This window comes from Rhincodon typus, chromosome 3 (genome assembly GCF_021869965.1).
Source record: "Rhincodon typus isolate 14 chromosome 3, sRhiTyp1.1, whole genome shotgun sequence".
In the NCBI taxonomy this organism is placed as follows: Eukaryota; Metazoa; Chordata; class Chondrichthyes; order Orectolobiformes; family Rhincodontidae; genus Rhincodon; species Rhincodon typus.
In genome coordinates, this window is record NC_063334.1 from 104,826,867 (window position 1) to 104,844,276 (window position 17,410).

Genomic DNA, 17,410 nt, shown 5'->3' on the forward strand with positions numbered 1-17,410 from the left:
CGCAAAGAAAGATGGTTATGATGATTGCAAGTCAATCATCTAATTTCAAGGTCACTGGTGCAATGGTTCCTCAGGGTAGCACCCAAGGCCCTAGAGTTGGAAACATTTGTTGATGAATATACAAGGTTCAGCCCAAATTCGTGACTTTTTAGATGCTGAAGCAATCTGTGGCCCTGGTAGACCTGGACAACATCAAGGCTTGAGCTGATAATGGCAAGTAACATTCACACCGTACAAATCTCAGACTAATCATCCTTTTTTACACTAGTGGGATGTGTCCATCACTGGTCGTCCCTAATTGTCCTTGAGAAGGTGGTGTTGAACTGCCTTCTTGAACCACTGCAGTCCATGTGCTGCAGGTAGACCCACAATGCCATTAGGGAGGGATTTTTAGGATTTCAACAGTGAAGGAATGGTGACATATTTCCAATTCAGAATAGTGTGTAGCTTGGAGGGGTATTTGCTGGTGGTGGTCTTTACATGTGTTTGCTGCCCTTGTCCTTCAAGATAGAAATGGTCGTGGGTTTGGAAGGTGCTGTCTAAGGATCTTTGGTGAATTTGTACAGTGCATCTTGTAGATAGTACACACTGCTGCTACTGCACATTGATAGAGGAAGGAGCAGATGCTTGTGGATGTGATGCCAATCAAGCGGGCTGCTTTGTCCTGGATGGTGTCAAGCTTCTTGACTGTTGTTGGAGAAATGGGAATCTAATTATCTCCCCTTGACATTTAGTGGGTTGCCATTGCTGAATCCCTCAACAACATTATTCTGGAATCCTGGTAATGTCACTGGGCTAGTAATGAAGCACACCAGGTCAACATTCTGATGCTGTGTGTTCAAATCCCACAGTGGCAGATAGTGAAATTTGAATTCAACAAAAATCTGAATTTAAGAAAAACTAAACCAATGGTGACCATGTGTCATTGTCATAAAAATCTTCTAGTTCACTAACATTCTGTAGGGATGGAAATTTGACATCCTTACCTGGTCTGGCCCATGTGATTCCAAACCCAGAGAAATGTGTTTGGACTCTTAACTGTCATCTGGGCAAACTGCAGATGACTAATAAATGTTGGATAGATTAAGAAAAACATTGACCTGAAATTGAACTGAATTAGGCATATGCATACTGTGGCTACAAGAGCAAGGAGGCTTGGAATTTTGCAGTGAATAACTTGCCTCCTTACTCCTCAAAGGCTGTTCATGATCTACAAGATGACTCAATGTTATTTTAGGGTTCAATAGTACTATACAGGGTGGATACTGAGTCTGATGAGAAATTGGAAGTGATCTGTCGTTGTTCATAAGTCACTGAATGCTAGCATAAAGGTGAAGTAAGCATTAGGTGGGTAAAGAACATATCCTTTTTTTGCAAGAGGGCATGAATACAGCAGTAAAGAAATCCTACTGCATTAGACAAAGCCTTGGTAAGTCTGCACCTGGAGTTTTATAAACAGTGTTTTGTCCCCTTACCTATGGAAGGATGCACTTGGCATAGACAGAGAGCAAGAAAGACTGATCCCTGGGAAGGGGGAGTTTTGGGATGGCAGAATTGGCCAATGAGGAGAGATTGAGGGGACTGTCCTATATGCTATCAAGTTTAGAAGAATAAGAGATGATCTCATTGAGGCATACTGAATTCTGACAGGGGTTTACATGGTAGACTGATTCAAGAAGGATTTTTCTTCTGGAAGACCTGGAATCAGGATAACTGCCTCAGAATAAGAGAGGCTATTTTGGTCCAAGATGAGTAATTTCTTCAGTTCAAGGGTGGTGGATCTTTGGAATTATCGACCCAAGTAAGTTGTGGAAGCTGTCATTGTGAATATTCAGTACAAAGGTTAATAGATTTCTAGATATGTCAAAGGATATGTGATTGGTGCAGGAAAATGACATGGAAGTAGAATATCAGTCATGATTTAATTGCTCGGTGAGCAAGCTCAAGGAACCAAATAGCCTACTCCTCCTATTTTCTCCTCCAAATGAGTAGACATGGAAGGTGAGTGTAGGGGGCAAGGTTTAGAAGGATATGGGAGCACAGGGGTCATGAGGCATGACAGTTGTGTAAGGGGATAGAGATGAGGGTAAGGGGGCCCTCATACTCCCTTACAGAACTGGCCTGAAGTTCAAGTGAATGGAAACAGACCTTTTAGCCTACCTACCTCAGCATCCATTCATCTTCACCTCGAGCCTACTGTGGGAAGCTTCAGCCTTATTCCAGCCCATTCCACCAGGAATATGGTGTAGACAGCTAGGAGTAGGAGTTAGGATCATGACATTGGGAAATAGCTCAACATCCACGATGAAAATCCAGCTCCTGGTATCAAAATCTGCCCTTTTTAGATAGGTACAGATGGATCTCAGAAAACATGGAAATGCTTAAAATCTAAAATAAAAGCTGCAAATATTATAAGTACTAAGTACTACCATCAAAGTTTTTAACAGAGGTGTTCCAGTTTCAATGTTTCTGCACCTGACAGTTAACAATGGTTTTGAATTGTGAAATTTGAAGTCGAGGAATTTGATAGAAAAATGATGGAAAACATACCATGATATCCCTTTTTACCGAGTCTAAAGGTGTTTAAATTTTTCTGATGTTATTTGGAGAGAAAGTAGCAGCTTTTAGGGAAACTAAATGCTTTTGTAAACAATTTTGTGTTTGAGATAAGAGGCTTCTTCTTGACAAGTAACATTTTATATGTATTCCAGTTATAAAGTTAGGTTATGCCTTTATGATAAATAATGTGTTTAACAGGCTACAGGATCAGTTTATGGAAGCAGTCACCAAACAGTTGTCTGCAATGGACGAATGCATTCAACGATACACAAAAGGAAAGACTGTTCCACAGCCGCAAGCATTCCACTTTGATTTGCCGGAGCAAACAACCCTTACTACAGTAATATTCCCCGCTGGAGTCAGTGATGATACTCTGGAACTGCAACGGAAAGTATGGTTGGAGTCGAGGACAATTTTTCTACTTATATAGTCTGTCCATGAGTTTGCCTACTTTTCCTTTCATATATCTATCGGTGTATTAAGCAGGCAAAAAGCATGCTTACATCTGCTTTCAAAGAAACATTTTCCCGAAACATGTTGCTAGCTTCTCACTATAGGCAATGACCTGAAGGGCATCGAGCATGCTTAGTAGGAGATTCACCTGCTCTTCCCCCCCCGCAACCATTGGCATGTCAGAGTTTCTGGGTTGAATGGCAATCTGTTTGGCCATGTTACAAATGCAAGCCATGAGGAAGAATACATAAGGTGCATTTTGGACAGTTTCCTAGAACAATATGTTGTGGATCCAGCCGGAGATCAGGCTATTTTTGATCTGGTGATGTGTAATGAGGCAAGCTTAATAAATGATGTCAGAGTAAAAGATCCACTCAGGAGCAGTGACCAGAACATGGTAGAATTTAGCATTTAGTTCGGGAAGGATGAACTTGGATCAGAAACAACTGCACTAAGCTTAAATAAGCATAATTGAGTTGAGGATTGATTATAGCTGTTTATGCTGAGGATCAATGGCAGATGTTTAAGAAAATAGTTCATAGCTGATAGCAAAGACATATTCCAATGCAAAAGAAGGATTCTAGGAAGGGGATAAGCCAACCATGGTCAGCTAGCAAAGTTAAGGATAGTATCAGATTGATTGAAAGAAAAGAAAACATACAATGTATCAAAAGTTGGTGGTAAGGTGGTGACAGTTTTAAAAACCAATAAAAGACGACCAAAAAAAATAGAGAAGATAAAGTTTGAGAGTAAACTTGGAAGTAATATCAAGAAGGATGGCAAGAGCTTAACAAAATATATAAAAAGGGAAGAGAGGAGTCAAAGTGAACATAGGCCATTTAAAGAATGAGACTGGGGATATAATCCCTAGCAGATTGCTTGATTCTAGCCTTGAATTCTCAGCCTGCCACCTATCTTGTTTCCCATTCTGTCTTTTGTTTTAGTCCTTATTTTCCTGCCATTCATCTCCCAGAATAGGTTCCCATCCTCCTGCCACTCTCATTTAAACACTCCTAGACCACAGTCACAAATATATCCCCGAGGATATCAGTCTGGTCCCATCCAGGTGCAACCCAGCATGTACTGGCGATACGTCCCCTAGAAGTGGTCCCAATACCCGCGAAATCTGAAACCCTCCCCTTTTCATCATTTCTCTAGCCATGTATTCATCTGATATATCCTGCCATTTTTACTTATAGAATCATACAGAACAGAAAAGGCCTTTCAGCCCATCATGTCCACACTGACATAACTACCACTAAAGGCATGCTAATCCAAAATTACTGCACTTGTCCCATATCCTTGAACATTGTGATATTTCAAGTGCTCATCCAAATTGTTTTTTAAAGATTGTAAGGTTTCTGGCCTCCATTACCTTCCGGCGGTGCATTCCAGATTCTCACCACCCTCTGAGTGAAAAATTTTTTCTCAAATCCCCTCTGAACCTCTTGTCCCTTACCCTAAAACTCTGCCCCCTCATGATTGACCCCTCAACTGAGGGGAACAACTAGTCTCTATTCACTCAGAGATAGTAAGAACTGCAGATGCTGGAGTCGGAGATAACACAGTGTGGAGCTGGAGGAAAATTTCTGAAGAAGGGTCCTGACCCAAAACATCAGCTTTCCTGCTTCTCTGACGCTGCCTTCCTGCTTCTCTGACGCTGCCTGGCCTGCCACATTCCTCCAGCTCCATACTATGTTATATCTGCTCTCTATTCACCCTGTCCATACCCGTCATAATCTTATATGTCTCAATCGTATCCCCTCTTCAGCCTAAGGAAAACAATGCAAGCCTATCTAGTCTCTCCTGAAAGCTCAATTTCTCCATCCCAGGCAACATCCTGGTGAACCTCCCTGTACTCCATCTACTGCTATCATATCCTTCCTGTAGTGAGACAACCATAACTGCACAGGGTACCCCAGGCGTAGCCTAATCAACGTTCTGTACAATCCCAACATTACATCCTTGTTCTTTTTCTCTATGCCATGACTAACAAAAGCAAGTATCCCATAAGCCTTCTGAACAATCCTATTAAAGTGCTCTGCCAGCTTCAGGGATCTGGGAATAATAAACCCCCAAGATCTCTCTATTCCTCTAAACTACCCAGTGTCCTGCCATTCATTAAATACGCCCTCATTTGTTTCTTCTTCCAAAGTGCATCACCTTGCACTTATCAGGATTAAATACCATCTGCCACCACTCTGCCCATCTTACCAAACCGTCTATATCTTCCTGAAACCGACAACCACCTTCTTCACTATTAACCACTCTACCAATCTTGGTGTCATCTGCAAACTTGCTTATCATTCCCCCCACATTTTCATCTATATCATTTATGTATATAACAAACAATAAGGGTCCCAGTACTGATCCTTGAGGTACACCACTAGACACCGGCCTCCAGTCACTTAAACAGCCTTCTACCACTACACTTTATGACCTATTACTAAGCCATTTTCTGATCCATCTCACCAGGTTTCCCTCAATTCTATGTCATTTAACTTTTTCAAACCGTCTTTCATGTGGGATTTTGTCAAAAGCTGCCCTAAAATCCATAAAAACTACAACAACTGAACTTCCCTCATCCACGTCCTTGATCACATTTACAAAAAAACTTTAAGAAATTTGTTAGGCATGACCTCCTTCTGACAAAGCCATGCTGACTATCCTGATTTAACCCATGCCTATCCAAATGGATATTCATTCTCTCCTTCAGAATTCTCTCCAATAGTTTTCCTACCACTGACGTGAAACTCACTGGTCTGTAATTTCCTGGTTCATCTCTACCACCCTTCTTGAAAAGTGGAGCCACATTAGCCATTCTCCAATTCTCTGGCACTTTCCCAGTGGCCAGAGAGGAATTAAAAATTTGTGTCAGAGCCCCTGCAATTTTCTGTCTCACCTCCCACAGCAGCCTGGGATGCAATTTATCCAGGCCAAGGGATTTGTCCATTTTTAAGTCTAACAGAGCATCTAGCACCTCCCTATTTCCTATATCAAACTGTGCAAGTTCCTCATAGTCCCTTTTCCTGAATTCCCTACCTGCATTCTCCTTTTCCAGAGTGAAGACTGAAGAGAAGTGTTCATTCAACACCCATCCAATATCCTGTGGCTTCACACGCAGGTTGCCTCCTTAGTCCCTAAATGGCCCTTCTCCTTCCTTGGTTAACCTCTTCCCTTTAATGTATTTATAAAATATCTTAGGACTCTCCTTAACCCTGTTTGCAAGTCCTTTCTCATGTCCTCTTTTTACTTTTCTAATTGTTTTCTTAAGTTCCCTCTTGTACTTCCTATATTCCTCCAGGGCGGCAGCTGAATCATTCCCTTTGGACTTCCTAAAAGTCTTTCTATTCTTCCTCATCCAGTCCTGAATTGTCCTAGGCATCCAGGGTTGTCTGAACTTATTGCTGCTACATTTCCCTTTAATGGATACATGTTGGACTTATATTCTTCCAAGCTTCTTTTTGAATGCCCCTCACTGCTCAGCTGTAGACTTACCCGCAAGGCAATGTTCCCAGTCAATTATAGCCAGATCCTGCTTTATTTTAATAAAATGTGCCTTTCCCCCAATCCAAAGCCATTTTTTGCAGGCTATCATTTTCCTTGTCCATAAGAAATTTAAACTGTACTGTGTTGTGGTCGCTAACACTAAACTGTTCCCCGACTGCCACCTCAAACAATTGTCTGGCTTCTTTCCCCAGAACCAGATCCAGCACTGCAGTGTACCTTGTTGGCCCTTCTGTGTATTGATACAAAAAAACTCTCCTGGATACATTTCAAGAAATTCACCCCCTCTAAACCCTTAACATTTTGACTAACTCAATTTACATTGGTAAAGCTGAGATATCCTCATTTCATTACACCACTATTACTCTTACACACCTCTGTGAACTGTCTACATATTTGCTCCTCTATTTCCCATTGAATGTTTGGGGGCCTATCATGCACTCCTAATAAAGTGGCTGCCCCCTTAACATTCCTACGTTCTAATGACAAAGCCTCGTTTGAGGGCTTTTCCAAGGTACATATCTCCTTATTGCAGTAATTGACTCCTTTATTAATAGTGCTCTATGACCACCTTTTTAACACGCTCCTCTGACTCGCCTAAAGATCCTATAACCTGGAATGTTGAGTCCTGCCTTTCCCTCAACCATATTTCTGTGTTGGCACCCATATGACACTTGCATGTGTAAATCCATGCCTTTAACTCATCAGTTTTACCTATTACACTCCTAACATTAAAGGCCACCTAGCCTTGCCTTACTCTCTTGACACTCAACATAGTTGAACTCAATCTGACTTGCTTCCTTTGCTGTAGCATAATGTGTCTCTATTTCATCAATATTCTGTGTCTCCTCCTCCCACCAGAGTCGTTCAAACTCCTCCCAACAGCACTAGCAAACCTACCTGCAAGGATGTTGGTCCCAGTGTGGTTCAGGTGCAGACCGTCCCATTTGTACATGTTCCACCTTCCCCAAAGAACGACCCCAGTGATCTAGAAATCTAAAACCCTCCCCCTTGAACCATGCATTCTTGTGTTCCATTTTCCTATGTCTAAACTCACTAGCACATGGCACCGATAGTAATCCAGAGATTACAACCATTGTGGTCCCCATTTTTTAATCTACTGCCGAGTTCCCTGAATTCTTGATGCAAGACCTCATTCCTCACTTTGCCCATATAGTTGGTACCAACATGTACCATGACCTCTAACTCATCGCCCTTCCTATTCAGGATGCCCTGCAGCTGTTTCATGACATCCCTGACGGTGGCACCAGGGAGGCAACATACCATCCTGCAGTCCGACTCTGACTGACGTGGCACTGGTAGCAATCCCAAGATCAATACTTTGAGGTCCTATCTTTTTTAACATGCTTTCTAGCTCCCTATATTCTGATTTTAGTACTTCATATCTTTTCTGACCTGTGTCGTTGGTAACAATGTGGAGGACTGACTAATAGGAATGAGATGTTTTCAGGCTGGCAAGATGTGATAGTGTGCTAAAGGGGTGTCAGATATTTTGAGTCTGACTTAGATAAAGGTACCAAATATAGAATTTCTAATCAACCTACTCAGATATATTATATCACACATCTGGAGTAGGTGTGACTTGAACCTGGGTCTCCTAGCTCAGAGATAGGGACACTGTTACCATGCCACAAGAGCCCTGAGAGCAACCACATTGCATGATTGCTAATTTTGCTCATGATACAAAGATAGGCAGGAAGGCGTGTTGTGAGACAGACATAAATTGTCTGCAAAGGGTTACTGATAGATTAAGTGAGTGGGCAAAATTTTAGCTGATGAGGGAAGTTTGGACAGACTGTGCCTGTATCCATTGCAGTTTAGATGATGAGAGACAGCCTTACTGTAGGATTTAAGATCCTGAAAGAATTGAGGGTGAATGCAGAAAAGATGCTTCCCATTGGTGGAGAGACTAGATTTAGAGACTCAGTTTTAAAAATAAGAAGTCCTCCATTTAAGACAGAGATGAGGACTATTTTTTTTTCCCCTGAGGAGTCAACAGTCCTTTAAACTCTCTTCCTCAGGTGGAGACAAGTCATTGCAGAGCCTTAAGTCAGAGGTAGACAGGTTCTTGATTAACAAGGAGTCAAAGGTTTTTGGCATAGGCAGGAATATGATTTGAGGTCACAATCAGATCAGCTGTACTGTGAACGAGATCTGTGAATGCTCAGTCATTGAACTTATTCAAGATAAAGGCTACATTTTTGCATCCTTAAGGAATTAAGAAATAATGGGATAATGTGGTAGCATAGAATCACACGTATCTGTAAGGGAGGTGACGGCATAGTAGTGATATCACAAGTCATCCAGACTTTGGGGCTGATGTTCTAAGGAACTGGATTTGAATCCCACTGTGGAAAAATCTGGAATAATTGACTTCTATAAAAAGCTGGCCTAATGGTGACCATGTAAACTCTGGAGACTGTCGTTTAAAACATCTAGTTCACTAATGGACTTTCAGAAGTAAAATCTGCTATCCTTACCTGATCTGGCTTACATATAAATCCAGAGGTGCAGCAATGTGGTTGACTCTATTAGGGATGGGGAATAAATGCTGCAATGATGTCACATCTGTGAACAAATATAAAAAAAAATTGAGGTGGATGTTCAACTATGATTGTATGAAATGGTAGGGAAGGCTTGCAGGGTCAATTGGCTTCCTCCTGCTCCTGTATATGTTCTTATACTATATTCTTCATAATCATAAAATTAGAGACAAGCTATTCCAGAGTGAATTATGAAGCACTACTTTTACACAAAGAATTGCAGAAACCTGGAATTCTCCTGAAGGGCAGCGTACGCTTAAGTTTAAGACAAGCATCCAGAGACAGATAAATATCTGTTAGATAAATGTATCAAGGAATGTGAGCAAAAGTATGGAAATGAATGTGGTGTACACATTAGTCATGATCAATAAAGCTGCAGTCCTACCTAGCAGCTATTGACTCTGCTTTCATATAGATAGGATATAGTGAGGACATCCTAGAAATTTCAGAAATTAGTTATTTGGACTTTTGGTTGTGGCTTGAGTCTACAACTTCATGTATAATTTGTAACATAATATTCTTTGAATGATGATATCAGCATCTTGCTATTGAGTTTTACATTTTTGATTTATACAGGAATTACACGCTAAATTTGGCCTAGAAAATAAACCCTTCTTCCGCCGTCAAATGGCTTTTAGTTTTCCAGCTGATCAGGTGGAATCTAAGTACTACAAAGATATACATAAGTATATTTCTGCTCCCGATCCCAATGAGTTCAAGGTACACATCTAATTTTACAATACTGCATACTATTCAAGTGAAACAAAGTAACAACAGTCAAAATTATTTGTCATTAAAACATTTGTATAATACATAAGTAGACCACAGAGTCAGGAAAATTATATTTTAACTCAATTATATGCATAGCTGCGCTGACAAATGTTATGTTTCATTTAATTTGGAACAGGTTTCTGTTATACATGGATCCTACACCTTTCATCACTGCTTGCAAGACAATGAAAAAGACAGAGATTGGGGTGCTCCATACCGTTGTTTGCAAATCATCATCTCCTGGTTCTACTTACAGGGTTACATTGACACACCAGTGCCACTGATTTCAGAGATGAAAGAAGTATGACAACCCCGTAAATTATTATCTATTTGTCTTTATTCTTGTCTGGGACATGGGTACCTTTGCTAAGGTCATTATTTATTGCAATTGAACTAATTGAATTTCTGGGCCATTTTATAGGGCAGTTAAGAGTCAACCCCATTGCTGTGGGTCTAGAGTCACAAGTAGACCAGAGCAGGTCAAGATGGCAAAAGTGAGTGGGAATTTGCTTTCACAGAGGGTTGTGAATCTGTGGAGTTCTTTACTGCAGAAGGCTGTTGAGGCGAGGAATTAGGTATATTCAAGGCTAAGATAGATTTTAAACCAGTAGGTGAATCAAGGAATCAAAGGAAAAGGCAGCAAAGTGGAGTTGAGAATTATCAGATCAACCATGATCTCATTGAAGGAAGAGCAGACTTGATGGGCTGAAAGACCTAGTTCTGCTCCTTTGTCTTATGGTCTTATCATTAATAATAGATTTACTCATAGGATGCAGTTTTATAGCTCTCTTCCTCCTGACCGCTATGTCCAGTGTCTCAGTCATCCCTTTATACATGTTTATTTTAACTCAGGCCTGCTGGCCTAGAAGTAGGAACATTACCACTGCACCACAAAACACTAAACGTAGTCATCAGAGTAAAACACTAAATCAAATTAATGAAATGACTAAAATAAAGTCTCTTAAAGGGGCACTGTAACATCAAATTGTCACAGAAAACTTACGACAGTGAAATGAACACTTTGTTTTGAGGGGAGAAGGTATACTACAGCCCCTGCAATGGTCATTGGTCATGGATGGCCTCAAGTGTGTCATTGGACATCACATGCTCCCTCTCCAGAGTCACCTGGATGTGGATGCAACCACTGTCTGGTCTAATAACTTCCTTCATGGCCTGCTGTATGGATCTATTGGTGGCCGCCTCGACCAGGCCCAAAAGCAGACCAGTGAGGAGTTCCTCTGGTTTACCTGTGCTCCTCTGCACTGGGTGAGCAAAGATCAAAGCTTGGGGCTGAAATGCAGCCAAAGATTTAGAAGCAGACCCTCAGGTAACTGAAAAGGTGGTGTATCACTGCGCAAATCATGTGTGTGTTGACACAAATTCCTCAAGGTTATATAAGACACAGGCACCTTGGGTGTCAATAAACCATCATAACCACCTATTGCTTGGGTCTGCTGTGTACGTTAACCTCTATGCCATTCTCCAATGGCCTATGCACCAAGCCTCTATGGTGCTACATTCATACTATCTCCCCTCTCATCACTGTTGGGATTTTCAGATTTTCAGAGCCATTTTTAAAACTCAGCTGTGCACCAATCAAGCACTACCACCTGCAGTTGTCCTTCAAATTGTCTATATTGGGAGAGGAACCAAAAAGCAAAGCTTCTCCAAGTACATAGGGGCATGTTAATATTCGTTGCAAATGCAAGTGCATGATCATTAATATATTGCTACTTATGAACCAAGCTACACAGATTACCTCTCTTTAGCATCATCATATCTAAGAACCCTGTTGAAAGGAGTACCACTCTTTCCCCAATATGCAGTGTAGCCTAACATTTTCTCATTGATTAATATCAGAACATCACATACTGGAAATACTTTCAATAATTAAAATGTTTGCTTTCATTCAGTGACATAAATGCAAATAAAAACAAACAAACGCCATATTTAGTTATGGGAACAGACAGTGACTGCTTATCTTTCAAGCACGATCAAATTTTCATTCAATCTTTGCATCCAGCTCACATCTACTGGAACCGGCTGCTACTCTCCCAGTTCTCAGAGTCCATCACTTTGCCTCTTTCAGTTTTGCAGAGCACAGCTTGCTAGGATTATGCATTACACTCTGTCTGACAATGACTGCAAATCATCCACTCGACAGATCCGAGTATTGAAACTTTATCCACAGCAGGCCTATCATCCGCTGATATGAGAATGGTTGAATTATAACTACACTCTGTCTCAGTCAGGAGATTGTGTAACAGAGTTACCAGCCATGGTTGCAAAGGGTATTGATTGATTGATTATCATGTGAACCGAAGTACAGTGAAAAGCTTTATTTACAATCAGTATAGGCAGATCATAGTAAGCAAGGACGTTCAGATCAAAATGATTTCGAGAGAAGTACAGGTTATATTGCACAGGACATATGTTAGGCGAGATCAACGTTAGCCCTTGTGGGTAGCCTTTGTCTCCCAGTAACCAACCTTGAAAGGCATCTGGACCTCAAAATGAAGCAGGAAAATGAGAGTTCTCAAGGATAAAGGCTTCACAGCAGCTCCCAAGTACTTGGTGCAGATTGCCAAGATGTGATACTGATGATCACAGATCACTTGCACATCAATGGAACAGAATCCTTTTCTATTCATGAAGTCAGCTGTGTTATGATATGGTTCTCTCAAAGTAACGTGTACGTCAATGATACCCTGTACCTGGGGAATGCTAGCTATGTTGCCATAGTCCACTGCCTGGGTGACAGCACTGATCTCATCACAGAGAAACAAGACGAGTCAGTGTGAACTGGGAAGATATGCATCCCTAACATAGTTGATACATCTGTGGGAAAAGGATAGTGATGTCTCACACAGCTCCTTGGAAGCAGCGAGCTGCATAAAAGTTTAGTAAACATCACCTTTAATGGCCACCCGTTCAGGATAGACACCCACTCCTTCATGTCTCCAGCATAATTGGTATAGTTCTATAACCGATATCCTTAGCCTACAGTGAAACTGTGCTGTTCTCAGCTCGAGGAAATGGCACTGACTCTGGACCTCCTGTACATCCTACACATCCTGAAGCACCCATCTGCTGTCTCTTCTTTGAGTGGAGGCTGTTTAGTAGCTTTGGGAGTTGCTGATGATTCTGGGTTTGTTGGAACATCTTGTCCTCCTCCACTTCTCTACATCTTTGTGGCATTGTTACATGATTTTGGAATTGCTTAGGAATTGAACATAAACTAAGCACACTGGAACTGCTAAGAGTAGGTCTGAACTTTGTAGATTCATATGGATAGCCACAATGTATGTTTGGAGAGATTAAATATGATACAAAACACCTTTTGGGATCTGATGCCCTTTATGGGTTAAGTTTTCACTCAGAGAGTCTCTAACCTGTACTATTCTCTTCACTAAATGCAGTCATGGCTGAATCAATTGATTCATTCTCATCTTAAGTCAATAGATTCTTATTAAACAAGGAAGATACGCATTATGGGGTGTTGAGGCCACAATTAGATCAGCCATTATCTTATTGGATAACAGAAAGGCAGAATAGCCTACACCTGCTCCTAAGCCATTTGTTCCAAAAGCTTTTCAAATGAGTAAAAAATGAAAGATTGGCCCAGATTTTCATTTTGTCAGATGGGTACTTGACATGGCAAAACAGGAACAATTCCTTAGAAATCCAGGTCATGCCCCTGAACATGGAATTTACCATTTTTATGGGTGACGATGTGGGACTAGCTCAGAATGCACACTTGCATAGCTAACTGAGACAGCTGGCCATTTAAATCATTAGCTGGCTATGATTTTAATTAGAGATAAATGTCTGAATCCAGAAGTGTGTAGATTATGCCATTTTATGTACAGGTCTGAAGCTCATGTTTTCAGTTGGATAGTCAGGATAGTCTTGGCAATTATAGAGTTCCCCTTTGGCTCTGGTCCTGGGGCTCATTTTTGGGGGTGGTAAGGTGCTATTTGGTAGAGATAAGGCACCCTTTGGAATAGCCCAGGCTTTATAAAGGTAAAGTGCCCCTTTGGGAGAAGTCAGGAGCTGTTTGGAATTGTTGAAATGCTTGTGAACAAAAAGTGAATAAACATATTGGGACAATCAACTTGTCCAAGCCGGCAATGAACAGTCTATCAAAGAGTATTTTGAGACTATGAAGGCATTTAAAATTTCAGTTCTTTTAATAAAAGAAAAAATGAATTTAACAAAATGATTGGTTTCTATTTCAATCTGTGTGTTGACATTAGTCTTAATATTCTCAAAATTCGATTATTGTGGCATGTTTGATTTCACAGTGTCAATTATCGCCATGGGGTGCCTCCCACTTCACAGTTTGATTGACAATTTCAGATGGTTTGGACACTTTAATGTAAGACTGTGAATTTTCATGTTTGTTGCACTTGAATGAAATAATTAATTTGATAATATTTTATTGAGGTGAGGGAATTTAAAGGTAGTAAATGTGCTTTATGAATTAAATATTATTTCTCAGTATATTGAAAGCTGCAATATACTTATTTAATAGAAACTTTTTTTTTCTCATTGGTGCATGGGTCCTGAGGTCTGCCCATCATGAATACTAGGTGAGTTGGCGGGATAGTTGAGAGGGCAAAGGACGGCAGATGGGTTGGAATGAGCTACAATGAAGTTGGCTTATCAACAATAAAAAGTCAATGGTAGATACAGACACATAGTCTAGGATGGAGGTTTGTGTGGGGACATTAGGGTTTAGGTATGGGATATTAAGTGGCAGGGAGCATATGAGAATTATGGGACTGAGCACCAGGTATCAGATTGAAATGGAGGATACAGTTCGCTATGGGGGTGTGTACAAAAGCATAGGATGGCATGAGTTGGCATAGATGGGATAAGGACAGTGAGAGGATTTGGGGGGGTGGGGGCAGGAGCGATGGCTTATGTGTTAATCTTTATTTCCTATCATTTCTGTAGTGGCTTCCAATAGAGCCACTTCAAATCAAGAGAAACATGCATATATGCACCTTAACTGGTTTCTCATGAATTTTACAAAAGGATCTTAAAACATTTGTATGACCATTTTATTTTGCGTATTGAAATTGAAGCATTGCTGATTTAAGATGGTTACTAGGAATGTCCAGAGGCACTGAGGAGCACAATGATGGCAGCGACTCTGTACAGATTAGGTGTAGAACCCCATACTATACAATTGTCAAAAACTGCACCAACTTTTATGTGAAGTAAGGAAAATCCAGTATGTCCACTGATTTCTTCAATGTGGACCATGTTATGTGCCAGGATAACATTGACTCACAATCTACAAATTGAAAAAATCAGGTTAATGCTTTCACTTGTATCTTTAAGTCTAGTACTAAGTACTTTCCTGACGAATTAATAAAGTTCGAACCAAGGATGCATGATGTATGTTTTCTGCAAATTTTTATGGTATAACTACCAAGGATTGCTACTTTTAAATCTGCTTCCATTTGCATTTTCAGATCTTAATAAAAATTGATGAAGATTACATCAAAGTTGTAACAGAAGATGCATGGCTTAAATCTGAGGAGATGACAGCACTATTAAATTATTTTAATATTTCATGTACCACCACAGACATCCGGTAAGAAAAATAGGATCTAAAACTGTAATAGACGTTGTGTTTGGACTCTTTGATAGCAGCTCTGAAGACCTAGATTGTATCAGTGCAGAAAATATGCAAGTGTGTAACAAATGCAGCCATATTAAGGAGGGATTTTAATTTTAACATAGATTGGGAGAGGCAGACAATTCTCTGTCAGAAAGGTATTGAATTTGTTGGAGTGTGTCCACATTAGTTTCCTGCATCAAAAGTCCAGGATGCAACAAAGGGACATGCAATATTGGTTTTAGTGATGAGTAATGAGCCGAATTTAATTAGTAACCTAACATTTATCAAATAGTGATCATAACATGATCAAATTCAAAGCAACATTTGAAAGTGAAAAGCACAAATCAGTTGCTAGATTTTAGATTTAGGTAAAGCCAACTTTAATGAGATGAGTCAAACTGTCCACGGCAAGCAGGGTAAAATGGATAAAAAAGATGAAAAACAGTGGAGGATGGTTAAAGAAACATTTAACCACAAATTGAACCATTTATACCCCTGAGAGCCATTGCTCCACTTCACAGAAAAAAAAACAGCCTTGGACAACTGAAGAGATAAGGGACAGCATAAAACTAAAGCAAATGGTTTACAAAAATGCAAAAAAAAAATAGATCCTGCCAAATGGGAAACATAAAAAGACCAGCAAAAGGGCCACAAAGCAGCTTGTAAGAGCTACAAAAAGGGATTATGAAAGGAAACTTGCAAGGGGCATCAAAATCAATCAGAAGAAATTTTATCATTACATAAATTAAAAGTTGGTAGTCTTGGGGATTCAATGGGCCAAATGGCCTCTTTCCGCACTGTACGGATTCTATGATTCTATAAGTTTCCAACTCTCTTGCACAAATGTTAATTGATGCTAAATCGGTCGCTCATTTTAAATCTGAGATAGATAAATTTTTGTTAAGCAAAGTTACTGAGGGATATGGCCCAAAGGCAGATATATAGCATTAAGCAACAGATCATTGATTGGCAGGCAGGCTTAAGAAGCTAAATAGCCTACACCTGTTCTTATGCTCCTATGTAATAGAATATGATCATCTTAAATTATGCTCTGATCTGCGTTTCAATGTCAGTCAGAATGCAAACAGTGACAGCTGAAGGTTATTGTACACAGTTAAGTGATTTGACCAAAAATAGCAGGTTCAATACCCAAAATCTGGCATCCTTGCCATCGAGTGCAAGATTTCTAATTGTGCTGAATTTTGATAATACCCACCTATGGAAGAAGCAGAGCCTCTCTCTGTTTTAAAGAGCAAATGCACTATAGTTTTTCAGAGTATAGCTCGCCAGCAAATCCTTGAACCACTGCCGACCTTCTGATGTAGAGACCCTCACGGTGCTGTCTGGGAACCCATATATAGCACTATCAACAATTCCTTGCATCATTTTGTAGATGATTGCAAGTAAGCTCATGGGGGCTGTAATTGCCAGGTTAGTTTTAAGTATTTGAAATCACTCTGCTCAAAGATGTGCTTACACACCTCTGGACCAAGTTGGGACTTGAACCCACACCTTCCTGCACAAAGGTCGGAAAATTACCATTACACCTTCAAAGATCTCCAGATTGGTTTTGTCCTGCATTTTATGGGTAGAGCATGCTTGGGTGGTTTTTGGTACCATTGAATAGATGATCAGTGTAACTATTCAGGAACAGCTGAGCTAAGAGTATTGGCTAGTCTGAAGCACAGATCTTCCACACCACAACCAGGATGCTACAGGATGCCGAATCAGAGATAGTAGGAACTGCAGATGCTGGAGAATCCAAGACAACAAGGTGCAGGGCTGGATGAACACAGCAGGCCAAGCAGCATCATAGGAGCAGAGAGGCTGACGTTTCGGGCCTAGACCCTTCATCAGAAAAGGGGGAGGGGAAGGGGGTTTTGAAATAAATAGGGAGAGAGTGGGAGGCGGATAGAAGAGGGAT

General features: G+C 40.5%; 1 protein-coding gene across 1 annotated transcript in view; it reads left to right on the forward strand.

The window, feature by feature from the left end:
- Nucleotides 1-17,410, forward strand: part of LOC125487625 (ufm1-specific protease 2-like) — a 40,323-nt gene that overhangs the window by 6,758 nt on the left and 16,155 nt on the right. Inside the window, exons 2-5 of the mRNA XM_048619526.1 lie at nt 2,758-2,950; nt 9,660-9,803; nt 9,991-10,155; nt 15,338-15,459. Coding sequence (XP_048475483.1) covers nt 2,758-2,950; nt 9,660-9,803; nt 9,991-10,155; nt 15,338-15,459 — 624 coding nt within the window. The remainder of the gene's footprint in view (nt 1-2,757; nt 2,951-9,659; nt 9,804-9,990; nt 10,156-15,337; nt 15,460-17,410) is intronic.